The sequence below is a fragment of the Coccinella septempunctata genome, chromosome 1, assembly GCF_907165205.1.
Source record: "Coccinella septempunctata chromosome 1, icCocSept1.1, whole genome shotgun sequence".
NCBI classification, from domain to species: Eukaryota; Metazoa; Arthropoda; class Insecta; order Coleoptera; family Coccinellidae; genus Coccinella; species Coccinella septempunctata.
Genome location: NC_058189.1, coordinates 53,249,094 through 53,273,032, shown reverse-complemented (window position 1 = coordinate 53,273,032; position 23,939 = coordinate 53,249,094). Strand labels below are relative to the sequence as shown.

Genomic DNA, 23,939 nt, shown 5'->3' with positions numbered 1-23,939 from the left:
AGGTTCTATTATACGTATATGGATTATCCTCTCTATTTTGATAGTTATTTCAATTCAGTGTATGATAATAGCTTTCGGAATAAATTCAGGAGTTTGGTTTGATCATGACCTTTAATCCTTCTTTCATTTCAACCATAAAATTGTGAAAATTGATCTTCAAATTTATGTACTTCGTACATGATTTATGGAATTATCAAATATTTTTCTTACATTGAAAAAACACCAAATATTTCAAGATTTCAAAACAGTGACCATGACGTTGAGTTTGTCATATTGGTGGGCATTTCAGCACAATAGCAATCAAGGTGTGAAAATTCTTCTCCCTTTCTTAGGTTTTGATGGAAAAAATTTGTAGATTTTTATTTACTTCTATAAAAATATGTTGAAAATACTACCTTTACAAACACTCAGAGATTAAACTCAACTGATTACTCTTGTTTATTGGAGTGAAGTGAGAAAATTGAAATTTGAATTTCAATATTGAAAAATCTTGAAGGCCTCACGAAAAAGAGATACCTATACAGGGTGTCTGTAAACAAATGGTAGGGACTTAGGGAGATGATTCCTCGATGAAAATAAGCAGGGGTAGTTCCTATAAATTTTTTTCGAAATCGACCTCCCTTCCAAGACACAGCCTTTGGAAGGCGATGAGGAGTTTACTGTTTTAATTTTTTTAACGGGTTCTAAATAACACTAGTCATTAGTCATAAATTCACAATAAAATACATTTTATTTTTTCTAATCATTTGCGATGTAGTTCACCTAAATATTGTTTTTAATGTCAGCAATGCATTTTTTTGGTTTGAATATTTAATATAGCATGCGTATGGGTTGTAGTATAATGGTGAACCGTGAGAAAATGTTTTGTACGAAAAATGGAATTGATCTCAGTTCAAACAACCTATTCTGAAAATAGGTTTCTGAATTGAAAGTTATGACGAACAATGAATTAGTATTTTTAGTCTATAATAATATGCAAGGCGACAAAGAAATCTAGAACAAATATTTTAGGTAATAAGCAAATTATAATTCATTTTTAATGATTCGAGTAATATATTCTCTCCTCTTTTATCAGTTTATAGGATTACATTGAATCAATCCATTTTGTTTCTTACGGCTAGTTCCATAATGAAATTTCAAGTGCCTTAAAGCTTTAGTGCCAAGTATCATACTAGTAGGACTAAAGTAAAGGCAGCTTCAAAATTAAAGGGACATAAAGTTTGATCATGAAACTAGCCATTAATATTGACGATAAATTATTTGAATAAATTTTGAGATCATAAAAAGTTTTGAATCTGTCGCCACATAATGGAGACGGAATACATTTGCATTCCCAAGTTGACATTTAAAAGTTATCGCAGCTTCTGTTGACAGTTGTGTAGCGATTGAACACAATAACCTACACAAACGTGAAATCTGATGATAGTCCGGGTTCAAGAACAGGTGGTTTCTCAGGATGCCAATAAAATATGCAAAAACAAACGTTCTTGTTTCATAACACAATAATTTATTCTGTTCCTGAAATTTATGCCGAAATTTTTACGGAGTCTTATTATAATATTATGTAGTGCTTTGTTTCTATTTTCTGAATTTTTCGAAATGATTCAAGATATTTTCTGGATGTATGGAACACTTTTTCGATTCTTCTGATTCTTAATTGTTTTATAGCTGAGTCTCTGTGATTCAATGAAATGAATTTCGAATTGTTTTCATTTACTTATACAGAATGTTCCTAAATTCATCCGACAAAATTCAGGAGCTCGTATGAAATCAAGATGGATCTCTCCTATAACGAAATATCCTCAGCCCACCCCATTCCACCTAAAAGGTGGTGACTAAAATTCAGTTTTATTTTTTTTCTGAATTTCCAGTAAAGCTAGAAACTCGAAATTCCGTAATTTTCGTGCAGTCGCAAAAGACTAACTACGGGTATTTTTTCAATATTTCTGTTACATTATACGGGTGTGAAATTAGCAACCCTTACTTTATTTCATATCAAAACTTTTTTTCGAGAAGTTCCATCAAATGAAATTAAAAATTAAAATCCTCGTTTCATCTACCAACTCTTTGTTATTCTCGAATTTCTTTCCCAAAACCAATAGCTGAAGAGAAAAACCATATTTTATAATTATTTCAATAAATTGAATGGAAAAGAGTAAAGTTGTAAAATCTGGAAGAATTCAGAACAAATGCTGGAAATGATCACCTCCAGCTCCAGCCAAAATATACGAACGTAGTCTACGTGTCATGGATTGCCGAAAAATAAACACTGAATTTCAATCACCACCTTTTAACGGTGATATCTCGGAAAGGGGTGGGCTGAGGAAATTTTGTTATAGGAAAGACCCATCTTAATTTCATACGAGCATTCACCACCTGAATTTCTGCGCATGAATTTAGGAACACTCTGTATATAACAGAAGTAAAACTGTTCAATTGTTGCTCTACATTCCCTTATATTTAATTATTATTTTATAGACAAAATCTTCAAAAAAAAAGCTCGTAACGAAAAATAGTGTATAACTTTTGACGTAGGAGCAGTTTCAAAAAACAACAATCAATCTATGAATATTTCAGGATGAGAGGTTTTTAAATTTTTTTCCATGCTTGGTACCAAAAGTCATTATTACAAATATCTCTTAATGTCTCAATGTCACCCAAATCAACTACTGTAAACAATTCTGTAAATTTTCTGTTAGGTCCAATTTTAACGAATTCATGAAATAATGAATCATTCCACACAAAATCAAAAATATTGAAGTGATTTTAGTTAACTGGTAACTGGTTCGTTACTGGTAATGAAATACATTTTATTACCGAATTTTTCTTTATTTTTATTCATATAGGGGAAAAGCAGAAATGTTCGCAAGTATTCGGATAAAAATTGTATAATTCAATGCAAAATATAACGTGAAGTCCATTCATTGCTCGTCCGAAAGAAACAGATATTGTTTCGACCTTTTCATATAAAATTTTTTATATTCGATTCCGAAATTGTGTAAATTAATTAATTGATCTTGGTCTATCTCATTTGAAATTCATATGAAGAAGCTTGATGTACTATAAAAGTGAATTCAACTGAAACCCTGGACAGAAACAGATCAGTTTTCATTCAATCAACATGTTCAAATACGTAAGTACTTCTTTGGGAAATAATAACGTACTTTTTTATATATGAATTTACATCGTTCAAGGTTCCACGAAATTACACTTTTCGGCTAACAGTTACTATTTAATTTCAGGCTTGCTTTTTCGCTCTTCTGGCTATTGCCCTCGCTGAACCTGCTGCCAAGCCAGGTTTTGTTGCTACTGCTCCAGCTGTAGCTGCAGTTGTACCTCACGTGGCATCCTACGTTGCCCCATATGCCACTGCATATTCTAGACCATACGTTACTTCATACGCTGGACCATACGCTTCTACCTACTCTGGACCATACAACTACGGATACAACTCTGTCTACAACCACCCCTACAGTGCTGTTCATGGTTATGCTCCATACGCTCATCAATACAACTCTATTTACAGATCTGCATTTAACTACCCCCAGTATACTTCCACTTATGCTGCCCATCCTTACAATTATGTATATTAGAACCTTAATGTAGAATAAAATAAATATATCCATCTTATGCATTTGCCTTTTTTTTTTTTTAATTTTACATTCTTAGTAACAACGTATAATTTTCGCCTAGACAGTTTTTGGGTTTACAGTGCTTCATTACTCAGCACCTCAGCTATTTCAAGTCTCAGTCTCAAGTAGGCCAATTGACTCCTCAAACAGGCCTTATTTAGACCCAATTTTATTGAAGAATAAAATGTGATTTGAATACAAAATTCACCTCAACTGTCAAATCTGGCGACTTTGCAAATCGACGTAGGTAACAATAGTGAGAGTATCTTCTACGTCTCTACGAAAATCGAATATGCAAACTTCATATCGATCATCCACATCTCTTTGCTTCAAATACATAAATTATTATCTATGTTCTGAAAATGTTATGTATGTGGGCAATACTGCTGGAAATATGAAATTCTTTTCGAATAACATATGTTGTAGACTTAGAACATAGATATATCTATGTTCTAATGTTGTAGATATGCATAATATACTTATAATATATAACATATGTCAAGAAATGGGTACATTTCTTTTTTCATTTTGTATATTTCCATGCATGTTACCTACTACTGAAAATTTATTATATAGATCTGATAAAATAGATTTGTTTGAGAAAAACATAAAAATCAGTATTATACAGGGTTACTCAAAAAGAAAGAAAACTGTAGATACTATTACACCTAATTTACGATTGAGCCAAACTGGCCCAGATACCAGTGTTGCTATTTTAGAAGATAGAGGGAGAAGGGGAGTGAGAAGTATTTAACAACAAATGAAAGAAAGATGTAAAGAATGATAGCAAAACCAGTCAAATACTATTGATTGAAATAAAAAGCCATCTCGCCCATCTCGGCCTTTTAGTATTTCAAGATACACAAGTTGAAATACTCTATTACAGTAGACAAATTTTATTTAGTGTTAAGAGTTCTTCATTACTCAGGACCTTTTACTGAAGATTGCAATGATATTGGAATACGAAGAATCTCCCTAAATGTCACATCGGAAAGAGAAACTTCAAATAGAAATACTTAATTAAGTAGCTTACAAAGCTTCTAGGATGTTATAAATTTGGGCAATCCTAGTAAAAACATATAATTCTTATCAAATAACCCGAATTGTATGCACAGATATGCTAAATAATTGATATCTAGTTGGCCTAGACCAGTTCGATGCATAAAAATAATATTGCGTTACTATAGCAACGAACAATAACTCATTAGAAGTGAAGTGTGAAGTTTGAGGTCAAAAAAGTAAACCAGAGTTACGCAATAAATTAAAATGAAGAAGATGTCCACCGAAATTGTGAAAATCGAAAAATTGGAGTATCGAGCCATCATCAAGTAACTGTATTTAAAAGGGTTAAGATGTAAGCAGATTTACGAAGATATGCTTGATACCCTTGGTGATCAATGTCCTTCGTATGCGACCGTGAAAAATTGAACTGCAAGCTTCAAAAGAGATAAATTTTCCATTGAAGATGATGACCGATCGGGAAGACTAGTTTCTGTTTCAGTCCCCGAAAATATCGATGCAGTTCATGACATGATTTTATCAGACCGTCGAATTGAGCTAAAAGGGATATCTGAAGCACTGAATATTTCATACGAACGCGTTCATCATAAAGTTCACGTCAATTTGGACGAGAGGGATGAGACTTGGGTACATTTCTAAGATCAGAAACAAAGCAACAATCGATGGAATGGCGACACTCTGGTTCCCCAAGACCTAAGAAGTCTTGTGTCCAAAAATGTGTTGGAAAAGTACTCAAAGAGAAAAGACGCGGAAAGCTATCCAAAGGTGTTTTGTTTTTGCAGGACACCACCCCTGCACACAAATCTCATGTTGCCAAGCAAAAAATTCATGATTGAGGGTTTGAATTACTAGAACATCCCCCTTATTCACCGGATTTGGCTCCATCCGACTATCATCTTTTTCCTCCAACTCAAAAAAAGTTTAAAAGGTCGTAAATTTTCTTCCAACGAGGAGGTAATAAAAACTGTGGGGGTCTGGTTTGCAGAGCAAGAAGAAACATTTTTTTTGAAAAGTCTAGAGACGTTGCAGGTTCGCTGTAATAAATGTAAGTGTAATTAAGAGGAGAATATTTTGACATTGAAATTTTGTTTGGTTCTATAGTAGGCTAAGAATTTTTCAATATATCCTCGTATCTAAGAACTGCACTGTAATGCATTTCATATTCCGGTTGGTAAGTGTATAGGTAACTAACTGCTTTTTTAAAGGCATAATCATTTTTTGACTTGGCAGTATTAAGGAAGAAGTGAATTGAAATGAAAAGAAAGAAATTAGTAATTCGATGAAAAATATTGTGTGCAAGTAGTTTACAGTTATTAGATATTATTCAATTGCATGAAATAAAAAATTAACCTAATTTGAAATATTGTATTCGATATGCCGGCAGAAATAGATACAGTATCGACCTTTTCATATGAAAAATTGTTATATTCGATTCCAAAATTGTGCAAATTAATTAATTGATCCTGATCTATCTCATTTGAAATTCATATGAAGCAGTTTTATGTAGGTATCTACTATAAAAGTGAATCCAACAGAATCCCTAGACAGAAACAGATTCTATTTCATTCAATCAACATGTTCAAATACGTAAGTACTTCTTTTGGAAATAATAATGTACTTTTTTATATATGAATTTACATCGTTCAAGGTTCCACGAAATTACACTTTTCGGCTAACAGTTACTATTTAATTTCAGGCTTGCCTTTTCGCTCTTTTGGCTATTGCCTTCGCCGAACCTGCTGCCAAGCCAGGTTTCGTAGCTACTGCTCCAGCTGTAGCTGCAGTTGTACCTCACATGGCATCCTACGTCGCCCCATATGCCACAGCTTATTCTAGACCATACGTTACTTCATACGCTGGACCATACGCTACTTCATACGCTGGACCACACGTTTCTACCTACTCCGGAGCATACAACTACGGATACAACTCTGTCTACAACCACCCCTACAGTGCTGTTCATGGTTATGCTCCATACGCTCATCAATACAACTCTATTTACAGATCAGCATTTAACTACCCCCAGTATACTTCCACTTATGCTGCTCATCCTTACAACTATGTATATTAGAATCTTAATTTAGAATAAAATATAGACTGTTATCGTACATATGTATTTTTTTTTTCTCTTTCATATTCTCAGTTCACCTAACACGGTATAGTTTTCTCCAATTTGGCGTCCTCAAATTATTGTGGATCTATTCACAATGGCAAACTCGATTGAGTGTTTAGTGCTGCACTACAGCGCCTAGGCTATTTAAGTCGAAAAAAGTGAATTATTTTAAGAGGTTTTAATTTCACCCATTCCTGCTGAAGAATGCAACGAGATTTGTATAGGAAAAAACTGCCTAAGGCCCACTTGCATGAGCTTCCATTAATATTTATTGTTGATGCATTCAGCTGAGTGAAAACATTTGTCAGCTAAGGTTACTCTGAAGCTTGATGGCGTATATCTGACATCATTGATCAGTTGGGATGAAACATAAGAATTTATATTATACAAGGTGATTTAAATGGAAAGAGAAATCCAGAAATTGTAGATATGACACATTACACGTTATAATATGACGTGAGGTATACAGATGTTCCAATTGTTGCTTGTTTATGAGAGACAGGTTGGGAAAATTCTTCCACGAAAAATGAAAGGGAATTGTATATAGTGATAACCAAAACGGCCGAATACATTTTACAGAAACCTACGTGTTGTAAACAAACAAAAGCTATTTTGGCCAGCAAGAATTATTACTACAGCTATGCCATACTCAAGTAATTTTTTACAACTTGTGCCATCTGAAAGCTACATTGAAATTGAGTTTCATATTCCGGTTTTTCTTTTGAAATTCACTTCTATTGTCAATTTTTATGTTGCTAATGCCAAAATTGTTGTAATTATAGCTTTTTTCCAAAGTTTCAATTTCACACGCTATATATTAAGTAGACTATAGCAACATTTGCTGAGAGCATGTTTGGCTATAATGGGCAAGTTTCCTAAAACTCCAAAATCGAATTTAAAATTATTTATGGAAACCCTTTTCCATAAAACACACGTAAAAGATTCACTTCAAAATTCAGAAAGAAAGTCTAGTAATTTTTTTTTATTCGACAACAATGGAGTCGATCAAGAAGATATCCACAGATTGCATGAAAATTTTTTCTGTAATCTGTAATCTTCTTAAAATCGATGACATTTTGTGTCATTGTTTGTTTTGTTTTTCTTGTCAAATGTGATCACAAAACTTGATATTTATTACGTCTATGTTGATCAGAAAACTTTCATGACCATTGTTGACTCCATGGGCTTTGCCTGATTGTGAAAATGACGTAGAATGTTCATAAGAGAGCATTTCTGAAATCAGAATTTTCGTAAGTGAATACAGACAAAATGCAATATGTTAAAATTCGAAAGAATATATTTCGATATATTCAAGTTATAAGGATTTAGGAAAATACCCCATTACGTGAAGAATATCCCAAGTATCTAGATTTTCCTTTCGTATTGAATCACCCTGTATATAACAAACGGTTTTTTCGAAGGAATGATCATTTTTTGACTTGATAGTAAGAAAAACAAAATGAAAAGGAAGGAATTTGTATCGATCGCCACCATAAATTCCATGGACTTCTCTTCCACTTTTTATTTTCGATTATACTTAGATCTAATGGAACTTTCAATTTATTGTGCACTATTTGAGAAAACGCTGCAAAGGTTGATTTTCATTATCTGTGCATTATTTTCTACCAACTTTCCTCCTAATTATACAAGGAAATTTCTCCTGCCTGAGTGGATCATTAACCTACAACACGAAAATAGTTTTTCATTTTTATGTTTTGAGTGTTTCAAAACCATGCAGATAATTTTTTGGCTAAATGTAATATTCTTGCTATAGTTTTTTTCGGAGATGAATTCTTTTTATTCGTTTCTATTATATCCAGCTTTCAACCTTCACTCCAAGAATACAGAGAATTATTTTGATAAAATTATGAAAAAAATTCATTGAAAACTTCTTTTAGAAAAACATTCAAATTGGATTTACCAATTTTCCAACATTGATTATATAAATTATCACACATACTTGAGTATTTTATAATTATTTGTGAGGTAATATAATTTCGAAAAAGCGCCCAAATTTTTCATTTTCGATTCTTGCTTTCGTTTCAGAATTTAGACAGACTTGACACCAAGAGATTCAAGAAAAATTTGTGTACCTACCAGAACGTATTTCAATCAATATTTTAGTAATCTTATCTACACAGCTCAGTGCTTGATTCAATTATATTTTGGATCCTCTGGATTAGGTGATATTTAGTTTTCAACAATAAAACAAATTGAAAGTTTCTCATACCAGAAACTCCTCCAGTATAACACGCATAGAGTTCAATAACCATTATCATCGTCATCCATCTGAGTATGATATTGTTCACCCCTTGAATCAGAATGTGCCTGTGAATGTGCAGAGAAACGAGATTATTCCTGTTTTTGACACATCATTATCCAGCAGTGTTCGGGATGAAAAAATTTGACTCGAAGCAAACATTTAAACTTATTTCACAATTTTATATAAGCTATAGAACATAATTTGAAATGTATCCCATATCCGTATATCAATATCGACCTTTTCATATGAAAATTTGTTTGATTCGATTCCAACATTGTGAAAAATAATTCAATAATCCTGATCTATCTCATTTGAAATTCATATGAAGGAGGTTGATGTACTATAAAAGTGAATCCAACTGAGTCTTTGGACAGAAACAGATTGGTTTTCATTCAATCAACATGTTCAAAACCGTAAGTTTTACTTTGAGAAATTATAATTTTTTTATATTGATATATTATATCGTTTGAGGTTCCATGAAGTTCTACATTGTCTTAACAGCTATCCTTCAATTTCAGGTTTGCTTTTTCGCTCTTTTGGCTATTGCCTACGCTGAACCTGCTGCCAAGCCAGGTTTCGTAGCTACTGCTCCAGCTGTAGCTGCAGTTGTACCTCACATGGCATCCTACGTCGCCCCATATGCCACAGCCTATTCTAGACCATACGTTACCTCATACGCTGGACCATACGCTTCCACCTACTCCACCCCATACAACTACGGATACAACTCTGTCTACAACCACCCCTACAGTGCTGTTCATGGTTATGCTCCATACGCTCATCAATACAACTCTATTTACAGATCTGCATTTAACTACCCTCAGTATACTTCCACTTATGCTGCTCATCCTTACAACTATGTATATTAGACCCTTAGTTTAGAATAAAATATAGACTGCTATCGTATGCATGTATTTTTTTTCTCTTCAAATTCTCAAGTGACCTAACACAACAAAATGATTTCTTCGTCCTTCGACTTAATCATTTGCTATAAACTGTGCACAAATAAAATTATTTAGAGCCTGTATATGCATCCTCTCTGGAACGTGTTTGTTAACTTTGAATTCAGTGACCACCTGTGACTATTTTGGATATATTCATAACCATAACCATTCGTCGTTTTGCTAGTTAGTGAAGAATGAAGATATATGGAGAGGTTTATGTTTCTAAACAATAGGGATGGTTTATTGATCAACCTTTAAACTGTCCAATAGCATTAATGATAGGTAAATAAACCGGACCTTAAAGTACTCAATTCCTAAGCTTAGCTCTGACAATGAGATTTTCTAATGGAAAATTTCAATAAATGTCACGAATTTTCATGACTTGAAATATTGGCGTACTTATATTATAGGTACATAATAATATATTGGAATTGAAAGGATAAGGCGAATTAAATTATTCCCAGCACAGAAATCTCATAGTTTAAATACCACTAATTTTCTTGGAAGATTTTACAACTACCCACGAAGGAACTGTAATTTTATTAATGAGCTATCCTCAGAAGTTCTGTCATCATCGATTACTAAGTATAAAAAGACATAACGATTTATGCTATTCCTAGCAAATCGCTTTTTCGAAAAAGCCATCATTTTCTAACAAATCAAGCAACTCTCGATTAAGAGCTCGTGGTTCCCCTCAACAGTTGTTAAGGGTGGAAAATTGATGAATGGAGCATCGAAAACTCTCATTAATACACAAACCATTCGAGGTAAACTAAAACGGATAATAGGAATTTATTATTAGATGGATTAATTTCAATTACTTTTGGATAACGAAAATATTAATTCTATGCTGTGGTATTAAAGGTGTTCTTGTTTGGAGCCTATTTAATATAACGAGATTATAATATACCTTCAAATAGTAATTTTTTGTAATTTTTTTTGTTGGAAAAACCAGTGGCGTATCATTTTATTATCTGTCTCGTTGCAGTACGGACGCCACTGGTAGAATAAAAAAGAAATGATATTATTCAAAACGTGCTTCTTGACGCTCAAAACCTATGTCTCAAATTTCATAAAAATATTTCAAGCAGTGTGAAAGTTATTAATAAAAACATTTTTTTTCTCTAATTTTAACACCCGGTATCTCGGAGAGGAAACATTTCTCGACATATGTTTATATGACAAACTAGGGCTTATTTTCGATGTAGAATACGTAGTTGAAATTTCTTGGTTAAGATCTGGACCACCCTGTATAGCGAACTGTAATTATTGTTTCATTCAGAATCACCCGTTTGTCGCACTTCTTCACAGCCTGTATAATATTAATAATAGGTAGATATATAAAATGAAGCGAAATATATGGAGAGGTGTTTCTCCACCTAAAATAAAGGAGATGTTGATCGTCTTTCATATTTCTGTTCGTTCTCAGCATCTTTTCCTACAAGTTGATTCCCTTCGAATTTTAGAGAAAAAAGTAGTTTTGATTGAATATCTCCTATATGGAATAATCAAGAAGAATTTTATTTGACAGATGGCGCACGATGGGTAAATGAAATTTTCTGACAGATTGTGTAATTCTGAAATGTTGTCACAAAACTGTGGAAATTTCAGCCCCTACCATATTTGGCATCAGAAGTTTTTCAAATTGACGATTGGAATTTGAAAAAACCAATTCAATACGCAACTTTTAATCCTAGTAGTACAGTTCAGGTTCAAAATCGAACCCAGCTCAAATCAATTCATCTTATATTAGCTCTATTCATGCATGAAATATTTTCAAGAACAATTTTTCTTACAATTTCAAGACGCAGTAACTTGAAGGAAAATAGATTTAGAAACTGTTATCAGAGGCTCTTCAATTTTCACCCTACCTATAAGCTGTAGCAAAATTTTTTGATTCCTTTTCTCCGTAAATAAATGACTCAAATACGAGAGTATGAAAAATTCCTTTTTTCTACAAACGTCAAAAAATGACAAGGTTCGCGCATTGACAACAATATGCGAAGTGACCCTTTTTTTCATTTTCCTTCGTAACCACGACACCGTGCGCGAAGTAGTGTGCGAAATACTTACTTCGCACACTGCATGTAAACTATATGGGATTTTTATATCTTAACCTTTATGTTCCTCAATCAAGCAAAAATCCAAGAAATCATTCATTTATTAATGTATTTATAACAATAATTAAAGGTTTCAAATTGTGAGAAAATTTAACACCACCTAATTTTATTTATTACTCACAATGTTAACATTAAAGGTGCAGCCAGTGCACGAACCAATAATTAGGTATTCCTAAACCAGATAACTCAGATTCAGCTCGTGATATCGTAGATTTGGCAGTTGGATAAGATTATCCATTTTTGATTTGCAAGCAACTGCCGTAGAGGTGACAGCACTTGATCCTGAAATTTCAATACACTTTTTCCTTAGAATATAGAATAACAGGAAGGAGCATATTGCTCATTTCAATTTGACCGGAATAGAGGAGAAATATGGCCGACACATATTTCCGTTACAACAGTGGCGTAGGACAATGAAGTTTCCAAAAAACTAACTTCAATAGTCAGTTGATTCTGATTAATCAAAAAAATTAGGGAAGCACTGACGTTAAGTCAGAAGCTTTTTCACGCTCGTTCAAATTGATAATCAAAGCGGAAATCCACCCCGTCTAACACTGCTTGGCTATATACTTAATGGTATTAAGGTCTATGACTTAACATCACCTACGCCCATGGAGTGTTATTGTCATGGGATAATCTTGTTATGTCATGAAATTCTCATAATTAATACCTGATATTCAGCTTTAAAAATCACCTACCTATAAGTTATTCACGCTAAAATATCCAAAATCCTTATTTCCAGCAAATTTCAAGAATCCAAATTACCAAAATTAAGTTAAAACATCACTTTGTTCATTTGGCCACAGATAACAGAATCATTTGACTTCCAAGTCTGCCACTTTTCAAATCAGAATTTGGAAGACCAATATGGCCGTTTCCGTCGCACAATTCTCGTCACATTTATTCGAAAAAGCTCCTTCCTGATATTCTATGTTCTAAGACTTTTTCATATTAAGCTAAACATGTTACTTATTTTAGAATAATATTTTGGACGTTTGTAGAAAAAATTTTGTTTGCATCTCATGCGCGAAATACTTTGGTGATCTCGACTATTTTTTTAACTCGGCTGCGCCTCGTTAAAAAAAATTAGTTCTCGATCAACAAAGTAGCATTACAAAAATAACTATTTTTAAACAAGGGTTGTGTAATAGCTTTTCATGATATACGGTAAAATGAATTGAATGCATTGATTTTTACTATAATACATTTTTTGGTTTTCAATGATGAATCTATTGCAGCAAATTCCACACGTAGGAACAATCTATATTTTACAAATTACTGATTAATTGATGACAAAGATAGATTATCTAATGGGTAAAAAAAAAGAACAGCGAAGGCGTAATTGACAAAACTGAAATCTATGTTCAATTCACCTAATATTTGAGAACTGCAATATAATGATTATTCATAAAAAAAAGTTTAGCATTTCTTTCGTAAAAAAATTATAAACGAATATTTCCATCCGAATTGAATGATAATACTTATACAAATTCATATCAATATCAATCTTCATCATTATTCTGCAGAAATATTATTTCAAACCGAGTTTCAAACTGAAGCGACGAAGAGGGACGAAACACGTCTCGAAGAACATGATACGGAAACCTTGAAGGCCGTCATAAATATCGAATGAATATTTCAAAATTAAATATTCCTAGTTCCAACTATTTTTAAATGGATTCAGTCCAGTTATTTTCATATATAAACAATCGAAAAACATTTCTCAACAGATCTAGATCGATACTCAACCAATCAACATGTACAAATTCGTAAGTATTACTTGAATATTCTGATTAAACTTTGTTACATGAAATATTTTGTTTTATTCTTTGATTATAATTTAATGAAACTTTTCAGGTCTGCCTTTTCGCTCTTTTGGCTATTGCCTTCGCTGAGCCTGCTGCCAAGCCAGGTTTCGTTGCTACTGCTCCAGCTGTAACTGCAGTTGTACCACACACTGCTTCTTATGTAGCTCCATATGCTACCGCCTATGCAGGACCATATGCTACTTCATACGCTGGACCATACGCTACTTCATACGCTGGACCATACGCTACTTCATACGCTGGACCATACGCTTCTACCTACTCAGGAGCATACAACTACGGATACAACTCTGTCTACAACCACCCATACAGTGCTGTTCATGGTTATGCTCCATACGCTCATCAATACAACTCTATTTACAGATCTGCTTTCAACTACCCCCAATATACTTCCACCTATGCTGCTCATCCTTACAACTATGTATATTAGACCATTATTAAAAAATAAAATTGAATCTTAAAACAAAACTTTGATTTTTCCCTTGAAAAGTCCTGTTTTTACTCAAAAATAATGTTTAATGTCGACCATTTCGGCGTCTATTTTTTGAAGAATTCCAAAAATAGCCTAAATAACTGTATATCGCTTCGCTGCTCTGATGATAGCTTGGATGGAACCTTTCAGATTGTAGATTTGAGGGGTCTATTGTGCTCACTTCCTCACTTCTACAAGATTCTTGCCCACATTTTTTGACTGTGGGCATTTCTGCCTGACAGAAATTTTGACAGGGACCTAGAGTAGTAATCATTAGGTTCCATCCCCAAAAACCTCCTCCAGCGGTACCATCGATGAACCAGCTTGGAACCATGTACCTACCATATATTATTTGGGTAGTCTGAGAGGTTGTACAGGGTGATTTATAACTATTTGGGCATGGGCTGAGGACGGTTTCTTTTGACCCAAATATGGAGCTAGGTGGAAATGCTTGTGCGGAAAAAGATACAGAACCAAAAAAGACCCAAAAAAATCGAGATTTTCGTGAACGAGTTTTTGTGCTAGGATAGGAGCCTTGGCAATGCTGACTATAAAACCGGATATCTCAATTGGATCGGAGAAATATAACAGAAGATATGGCAGATTGAAATTGTAATTTTTTAATTTCAACGATGAAAATCCTGTCGAAGGAAACCTATCTTAGTTACGGAATTTCTCGCAATAGATTTAGCGTGTTCGAAAACCTATAATTTCATACCAAACTTTCGAATATCTGACAATGTTCACGAGAAAATATTTTTTTATTGTTTTTCCATTTTTATTTTCGAGTTTATTTTGAAAAACCCTCTGGAGTGTGATTCTCTATCGAATCATCAACTGTTTGGTTTTCTGGAATCTAAAAAATAACTTCTTTGCACTCCATATTCTGGTACAGTAATGGGACATCATGATTTTAGCAGAGGAACAAATAGATCATTTTACGGGGGTCAAAAAATAACTTCTCATTTTTCACCCCAAGAAATCGAGATTTTCGACATCGAGTTTTCGTGCTAGGGTGGGCCTATATTTTTATAACAAACTTTCGAATATCTGACACTGTCCATGGGAAAAATTTTTTTTTTTTGGTTTTCCATATTTCATTTTCGAGTTTACTTCGAAGGGCTCTCTGCAGTGCAATTCTCTATTGAAACATCAATGGTTATGTTTTCTCGAATCTGCAAAAGCACTCCTATGCACTCCATATCCTAGGACAGTAATAGGACACCCTGATTTTTAGACAGAGGAGCAAATAGGATATTTTTGGGGGTCTAACCCCTTGCTCATTTCAGACCCAAAAAAATCGAAATTTTCGATATCGAGTTTTTGGACTAGGGTGGAAGCCTGAACGCTGATTATAGAACCGGAAATCCCAATTGGATCAGACGAATGTAAGAGGAGATATCGCAGATTGAAATTTGCAATTATTGAAAAGAAAATTTCACCGATTTCACCGATGAAAATCTAAACGAAGGGAGATAGGCCTTCGGGATTGCTCGCAATAGATTCAGCATTTTCGAAAACCTATATTTTCATACCAAACTTTCGAATATCTGACACTGTTCATGGGAAAAGAATTTTTTTTGGTTTTCCATTTTTCCTTTTCGAGTTTAGTTTGAAGAGCTCTCTGGAGTGCAATTCCCAGGGGTAGTCTTGAACGTCTCAGGTCCTAGGTCATCGTCATGTAGTATGTTGAATTTAGTCAAATAATATTCACTAATTCTGAATAGGCACTTTGAATTTTTTTTTATCATCTGGAAATTTTTTGTCATATTAGGGGCGGCATGCACCTAATATAACAATATGACCTTAAGGCAAATCCGCCACTGTGCATTTAGATACAAACAGGTGCCATTTAAATTCTGGATCTTCAATTAACGTTTCAAACAATAAAAAAAATAATAAGAATTTATTTGAGGATTTGTTTCGATCAACAATCAGATCAACAGGCGAGAAATGTTGAACTTCATCAAAAATATTGAAGTAATGAAGAAAAAGATAATGACTAAACTTCTTAAAGTATCATTGCTTTGTCAATATAATGTTCGATAGAAAAAGCCCTCCAAATTGAATCTTCTTTATCTTGATGAATTGTAGCTCATCAATATATTCCGACCAAAATTTAAAAGGAAATGGAATAGATAAGAAATCAATGAAAATTCTCACGGACGGTAAAAAAATCCAATTTGCTGATTATTCCAACACAAAAGTTTTGTATTAAACTGAAGAATAGAAGACGAACCAAACTCGCCTTCAAGTATTCGCTACGGAAACCTTGAAGGTCGCCATAAATATCAAATGTGTATCGGGTTGATCAATCTATTTCAAAATTACATATTCCTAGTTTCGAGAGGTTTTGAATAAATTTAACATATCTGCTTCCCTATAAAAGCATTTGTAAAAGCTACTGACAACAGATCCAGATCGATACTCAAACTTTCAACATGTACAAATACGTGAGTATTCAGCATTTATAAAAATATTGATTTTTTTGCAAAGCTCATATACGTGATCTTCAATTATTACTAGTTACTAGTCATAAAATATAAATTTTCAGAAAGTCTTTTCACATATAACCAACGATAAACGGTTTCACACTTTGATTGCGAACAATAAAATCATTCCAACATTTTTAGCAGTTTAAGTACCTGCTCCTAATGAAAAATTTTAGCCATGAATGGAAACAGTGCGTTGCCAAATATAATCGAAAGAAAAATGGTTCTTTTCTTCATTTAGGTATCCTTTGCCATAATCCATGTTTCACAAAGTCATTTCAAACCCACCCAAAAAGTATTGGTTGATATAAAGAAAATTTCATAATTTTTTCGTATCAAAGTGGAAAATCAGTTGTATGACTAAGTTATGAAAAGTTGTATGTTATAGCACAGACACCTTGTGTAATCGAATATATTACAGGTTTGCCTCTTCGCTCTCTTGGCTATTGCCTTCGCTGAGCCTGCTGCCAAGCCAGGTTTCGTTGCTACTGCTCCAGCTGTTGCTGCAGTTGTACCACACACAGCATCTTATGTTGCTCCATACGCCACTGCCTACTCTGGACTATACCCTACCTCATACGCTGGACCATACGCTTCTACCTACTCTGGATCATACGCTTCTACCTACTCTGGACCATACGCTTCTACCTACTCTGGACCATACGCTTCTACCTACTCTGGACCATACAACTATGGATACAACTCAGTCTACAACCACCCCTACAATGCCGTACACAGCTATGCTCCATACGCTAACCACTACAACTCTATCTATAGATCCGCTTTCAACTACCCTCAGTACACTTCAACCTACGCTGCCCATCCCTATAACTACGTGTATTAAATTGTTGATTAATAAATAGTTTTATAATACAGCTGGACTCTTTTTATTCGTAATAACCAGATAAACATATTGAATTTGTAACAAAGGAGTAGATTATTTAGTTTTTCTGCACTCATTTATAGAGGGAAGAATATTTTTCCAAATCAGTTGGTGAATGTTTTGTTCATTCGCTTCTGATCTTCCATATCAGGAATGGGTATCTGAACGATATAATATTTCTCAAAAGGCCATAAAAACCTGTAAATTCAGGATCACAAAACCTTACAGTAATCATTAATTTATTGCATAAAACCGTATCAATTTAATTGTTTACATGATTTAATACTAATTAAATCCCGATGGATCACAGGAGATGGATATAATTATACTAAGTGGCACAGGAAATATAAAACTCAATATGAATGATTCTACTACAACATTTTTCTGTATACGAGGATATATTGAAAAATTCCTAGCTTATTATAGAACCAAACAAAATTTCAATGTCGAAATATTTTATTACTCAATATATTCTCCTCTTAATTGGATACATTTGTTATAGCGACCCTGCAACGTCTCTAGACCTTTAAAAAATAATGTTTCTTCTTGCTCTGCAAACCAGACCTCCACAGCTTTTATTACTTCCTCGTTGGAAGGAAATTTACGACTTTTTAAACTTTTTTTCAGTTAAGGAAAGAGATGATAGTCGGATGCAGACAAATCTGGTGAATATGGAGGGTGTTCTAGTAATTCAAACCCTAAATCACGAATTTTTTGCATGCCAAAATGATATTTGTTTGCAGGGACGTTGTCCCGAAAAAACAAAAGACCTTTGGATAGCTTTCTCTTTAATTTTTTCCCATAGAGTGGTTAGTAATGTCGAATAGTAATCTCCGGTTATTGTTCTACCCTTATCCAAAAAATCAATCATGATTACTCCATGGCAATCCCAAAAAACTGAAGCAAGAACTTTTCCAGCAGATTTTTGGACACGATACTTCTTAGGTCTTGGAGAACCAGAGTGTGGCCATTCCATCGATTGTTGCTTTGTTTCTGGATAGTAAAAATGTACCCATCCATAATAACAATTCGGTTTAAGAAGTCCACATCGCTTTCAAATCGAGCACAGATCGAATGCGATGCTTCTACCCTTGCACGCTTTTGGTCAACATTTTTTCTCATGTCAAAATTGACGTGAACTATATGATGAACGCCTTCTATGAAATATTCAGTGCTTCAGATATCCGTTTTAGCATAATTCGATGGTCTGATGAAATCATGTCATGAACTGCATCGATATTTTCGGGGACTGACACAGAAACTGGCCTTCCCGATCGGTCATCATCTTCTATGGAAAATTTACCTCTTTTGAAGCTTGCAGTCCAGTTTTTCACGGTCGCATACCGTGTTCATACAGGTACTTGATGATGGCTCGATACTCCAATTTTTCGATTTTCACAATTTCGGTGGACATCTTCTTTCTTTTAATTTATTGCGTAACTCTGGTTTAATTTTTTCACCTCAAACTCCACACTGACACTTCTTATGAGTTATTGTTCGTTGCTATGGTAACGCAATATTTTTTTTATGCATGGAACTGGTCTATGCTAACTAGATATCAATACATCCTCGTACATCTGTGGGTTATGTAAGTAATCGATCAAAATTGTTTCAACACTACTGTGCATCACCTTGACGTTCACTCTAAAGGACGAAACAGCTTTGCGTAAGTCCATTATTTGCCCTTTATTCAATTCGCTAAGCTGTTGAACATTTACTAGTTTTCCACCTCTAGGCATGATAAACAAATTAAAGAAAACAATACTATCGTATTGTGTAGCGTACTCTTTTTGTCAGAATATAACACAAAAACCACTAAAACCAGATATGTAGAAGATGGTAGAAAAGCCAATCGTTTCATATCGTGACTTGAACAAAGATGTTTTCCGTTTTCTAAGTCACTAACTATATTATTACATCATTTTTATTATATTATCCTGATTTTCCGTGGGACCTAAGTAGGTACCCCTCAGAAGCTCTGTGAGCTTGTACGAGTTCGGAAAACCAGTTGTGATCTGTGTAGGCTTTGTTACTATATCCTAACGCCACCTTAGGCACAGCACTCTCATTCTCACAATATTTCTGGAATTGAATTTTTCCTTATCTTTATGACGATTTCAATTTTAAGATCAATTAACATAAAATAGGTGAGTATTGGAATGAAAATGAAACTACTTTCCAGTCTCTACTCCTGACTTGACGGATTCGTTCAAATTTTCCCGAAATATTACAGGATGTGTCTTCGTTATGTGAGTACAGAAATTATTGAAATATAATTTTCAAGATTCTGAAAGGATATTTTGGCGATTTGTACAGTAAATTTCGAGAAATTACATTTCTGTTCAACTGAAAGGTTGAATTTTTTATAACTGATGAATTGGTACATCGGGAGTTTGCATAAGTTTTTTTTTCAGGTATATCTGTTGCTCTTCCTCAGCATCCTTTTGAATGAAGGATGGGCTGCCCCACAACATGTGAAACATTCAGTGTGCGCACTATTCGGATTGATTTGTGTAGAAAATCAAATTCCAATGCCGGTTGCAGGAGTAAATGATATCATTATAGATTACTAATAATGTAGCACTCACTTCCATTCTTGGCTTTGATATATATATTTAATAAATGTGTGTTACTTAGAATATTCCAGATTTACCAATTTCCTGCTAATGCAGCATCAACATATTTCTTCTTCATCTTAGCCCTTTTATCTCCAATGAAAAACAATATGTTGAACATTATGTAATATTATACATTATTGGGTGAAGTACAATGATATTTTTTTTACTATTCTGACATTTTTGACAGCTGTCCTAAGCAATTCCTCCCTGCAATCACATTAATTTTAGCAGTCGGTTGGCCATGAAATAATATTCTCAAGTTTTTGTAACTAGAACGGAGTAAGGTTGGCACTCATAAAATGTCGTTAATGTCATAACGCCATTGCCACAACTAATATCAATTTTTATTACGAAAATGCCGAAAGTGATTGAAAAAAGAGGCAGGGTTTCGGAAAGTGCTATTTAGAATGCAGGTCCGCTCATTCAAATAGTTATACCCTGATATTCTAAAATCCACAATACGTCAGACGGTAACGAACATATTCAATGTAAGAGAATTTATATAATGTTTCATCTGAATCTAAACGACTTATATTTCAGACATCTTAGCTACAACCAGTATCAATTTTTATTACGAAAATGCCAAAAGTGATTGAAAAAAAGAGAAGACGGGGTTTCAGGAAGTGCTATTTAGAATTCAGGTCCGATCATTCAAATAGTTATACCCTGATATTCTAAAATCCACAATACGTCAGACAGTAGGGTAGCGAACATATTCAACGTAAGAGAATTTATATAATGTTTCATCTGAATCTAAACGACTTATATTTCCACAATCAGAAAGATTGTGAATGAAGAGGATGACAAAGAATTTCCTTCTATTGGGAGACCCAAAAAAGTGGTGGCATTTTAGAATTTTATGTTTGAGTGAATCAATGCGAAAAGTTTACTACAGGATTTTCGATGAATGTCATCGAAGAATAAGTTGCCGAATTTGATTTTTCTATTTTTCATTTGACTTGTCCTATACATTGTAAATGTCTTAAGGTACCAATAAATACCTAATTATTATTATCATATCAATGCATTAAGATGAACAGCCACTAATACGTGCCAGTTGTCCTGCTAATTGTTTATTCATGTGAAATTTTTGTTCGAAGGTGAAGTTCATCTTGATTGAAACTTTTACTTATATTGATGCAAGATGATTTTTGTTGAAGAATTTAACATTTTTGTAATTATTTGTTAATTCCTTCGGGAGATACCCATTCCCAACCACTGCAACATATGCATTTCATCTTTGGGTTAATATTTTTGAAATCTACAACTGATGTAACGTATTCAAACTTTAGCCAAAGAAGATAACGAACATTAACTCTCCTCAAGCTAGTGCATATTGTGATATTATACTGATATCTTGTACTTTCCATGCAAATAACTGGATTTGGTATGCCAGTTTGTATAAACTTCAATTATGTTCTTCACATATTTTCCGAAGAGATTCGACATTGTGATAAAATAAGTAATAACAGAAACTTTTACGTAGAACGGGCAACATAGCGTTGATTTAAAACCCAAAAATGTTTTGACAAGCGGCATAACCCCAAATTTTTGTACTATACAGAGTGAAATGTGTCAAAGTTCCATGGCCAACCGACTGCTAAAATAAAAGTGAATGGAGTATACAGGTCTAATTTTTGGTATAGGTACTCTACAGAGTCCAAGTTGTCCTCCCTTATCAACTGAACAATTCAAATAAAAGACAGTTCTCGTTTATAATCAATTTAATTCGAAAAAGTGGAATTTTAACGAATGAGCCGAAAAAGAAAATTTTTATCTTTCTAACAGTCTCTCTCTCCTAAAAGTATAATCCATAGCCGAAGTTGTTGTATCCGTTGTAGAAGCTTGGAGCATAAGAGGGATAGCCGAAGGAACCATAAGAGTATCCAATATTGTTGTAGATTGGGCTTATTCCGCTTATAGCGCCGTACGTAGAGAATGCGGGTAGAACTGCGCTTGGTGATGGTTTTGGAGCTGCGAAAGCGCAAGCTAAGAGGGAAAACAAGGTAATCTGAAATGTAAAAACTGTAGGGTTAACAAGAAGGAAAAAATGTAAAGCTGGAATAAATAGAAATCAAAACACCCCTACATGGTGGGAATAGTTTAACAACTTTGATGAGCGTTGGGAAAATTCTTCATGTAGGTTATGGAATTTTGACGGTTGACGTTTTCTATGGAAATTCCATATAAATAACTTCAAATGTAAGTTTTTTCTTCTTGACGGTGAAATAAATGGAATATCTTATTCGTATGACAAGTATCTTACCAGCTTGAACATTTTATTCTTGGTTGGTCGGATGAAGTTGATCAATTACATTTACTCTGAATTTTGTGTAAGTTTATATATTCATGCGACGATAATATAAGGGGAGTGGCACACTAGTAGGATCACATTTTTGTTGATTTGATTAAAAATGGATTGAAAGTGCAATTATTATACCTACCAAACAAGGTTTAGTGATATACAACATTATAACTATTGGTGGATCGTTATGAGTCTACTCGACTGTATTGTCAATAAAGAATACAATACGCGAATTCAATGTAAGCTACTTTTTGAAGGGACCAAAAGACGACAATTTAGAAAATCAGCCCATAACTCATTTTCGATATGCTGCTTAGTTTCAATTTCTGAAATACTACTGTTATTTAGTTTAAGCGTAAATTTTGTGTAGTCAATGTATCATTTAAGTGTGATTGTTGTCAAATAGGAGAAAGAGGATAGGGTATATATTTTACGAAGTTACATAGTTTCGAAGGCGTAGAAATTCCAAATTTTTTTTTCAATCCTGACTATCATCTTGATCTTGAGATCTCTTGAAATTGGGTTATTGACTAACAAATATAAAATTTTTATTGATGATTCATTTTGTTTTAGTACCAACTCAATTCGGTTGAATATTTATTGATGAAATCCCAACTTAAAATTCAATTTCTCACCAAAATCGGTTCTAGCAAAAAATTATTTCCGAGCGATGTTTATTAGTGCAATTCCATAATTTCATGAGTAAATGTCAACTTTCTTCGGTTTTTTTGGAAAGAGTTTCTTACCCTGAATTCATTTCTCCCAGTAAGCCTGATAATGGCCAAAAATATTTCGACCTATTTTGTATACTACCTACTTCCATAATTTCCTGAAAAAAGTTTATATCTTCTTGGGGCTTTAGGGATATATTATTTTATCCTTCCTGGGTACCAGATAGTAGACGTAGGCAAAATGATCCAGAACAATGTAAATTCTTGTTGAAGGTTTCCACACAAAAAATATACCATCCTTATGTCCTTAAGATGAACCGTTTAAAAAAAATTCATTCAATTAATGTAGGTATTAGATACCGTAGATTCGGGTGACTTGGGACGATTGTTGAATTCAGCGTGTCATATTTTCAAAACGGTAACCTATTTATATCTGAAGAAGAGGTTCGAATATGCTTAATGACTCAAACTATTGATTAGGATATATATCATGCTTCAGAATTCGGATATAAATTTTGAAAAAAATAAAATATACTTGTCCCAAGCGACCCACCGATTTGGTAGGCTTGAGACACAATTT

The 23,939-nt window shown here is 33.7% G+C and overlaps 2 protein-coding genes across 4 annotated transcripts; both read left to right on the top strand.

Annotated features, from left to right (window-relative positions):
• The first annotated feature begins 3,119 nt into the window (after positions 1-3,119).
• Positions 3,120-17,757, top strand: LOC123322249 (vitelline membrane protein Vm26Ab-like). Of its 2 annotated transcripts, none has more exons than XM_044910172.1 (2): positions 3,120-3,133; positions 17,304-17,757. In XM_044910172.1, exons 1-2 carry the CDS (start codon positions 3,122-3,124, stop codon positions 17,724-17,726), a joined length of 435 nt encoding a protein of 144 aa, XP_044766107.1. In that variant the 5' UTR covers positions 3,120-3,121; the 3' UTR covers positions 17,727-17,757. The 2 variants fall into 2 exon arrangements, with proteins under 2 accessions (XP_044766107.1, XP_044766102.1); XM_044910167.1 differs by lacking the exon at positions 3,120-3,133 and adding an exon at positions 16,720-16,843.
• On the top strand, positions 6,202-9,934 carry LOC123322256 (cuticle protein 1-like). Of its 2 annotated transcripts, none has more exons than XM_044910187.1 (3): positions 6,202-6,239; positions 6,349-6,525; positions 9,700-9,934. In XM_044910187.1, the coding sequence occupies exons 1-3, from the start codon at positions 6,228-6,230 to the stop codon at positions 9,895-9,897; spliced, it is 387 nt and encodes a 128-aa protein (XP_044766122.1). In that variant the 5' UTR covers positions 6,202-6,227; the 3' UTR covers positions 9,898-9,934. The 2 variants fall into 2 exon arrangements, with proteins under 2 accessions (XP_044766122.1, XP_044766111.1); XM_044910176.1 differs by having other exon boundaries at positions 6,349-6,538; positions 9,689-9,934.
• Positions 17,758-23,939: the final 6,182 nt, after the last annotated feature.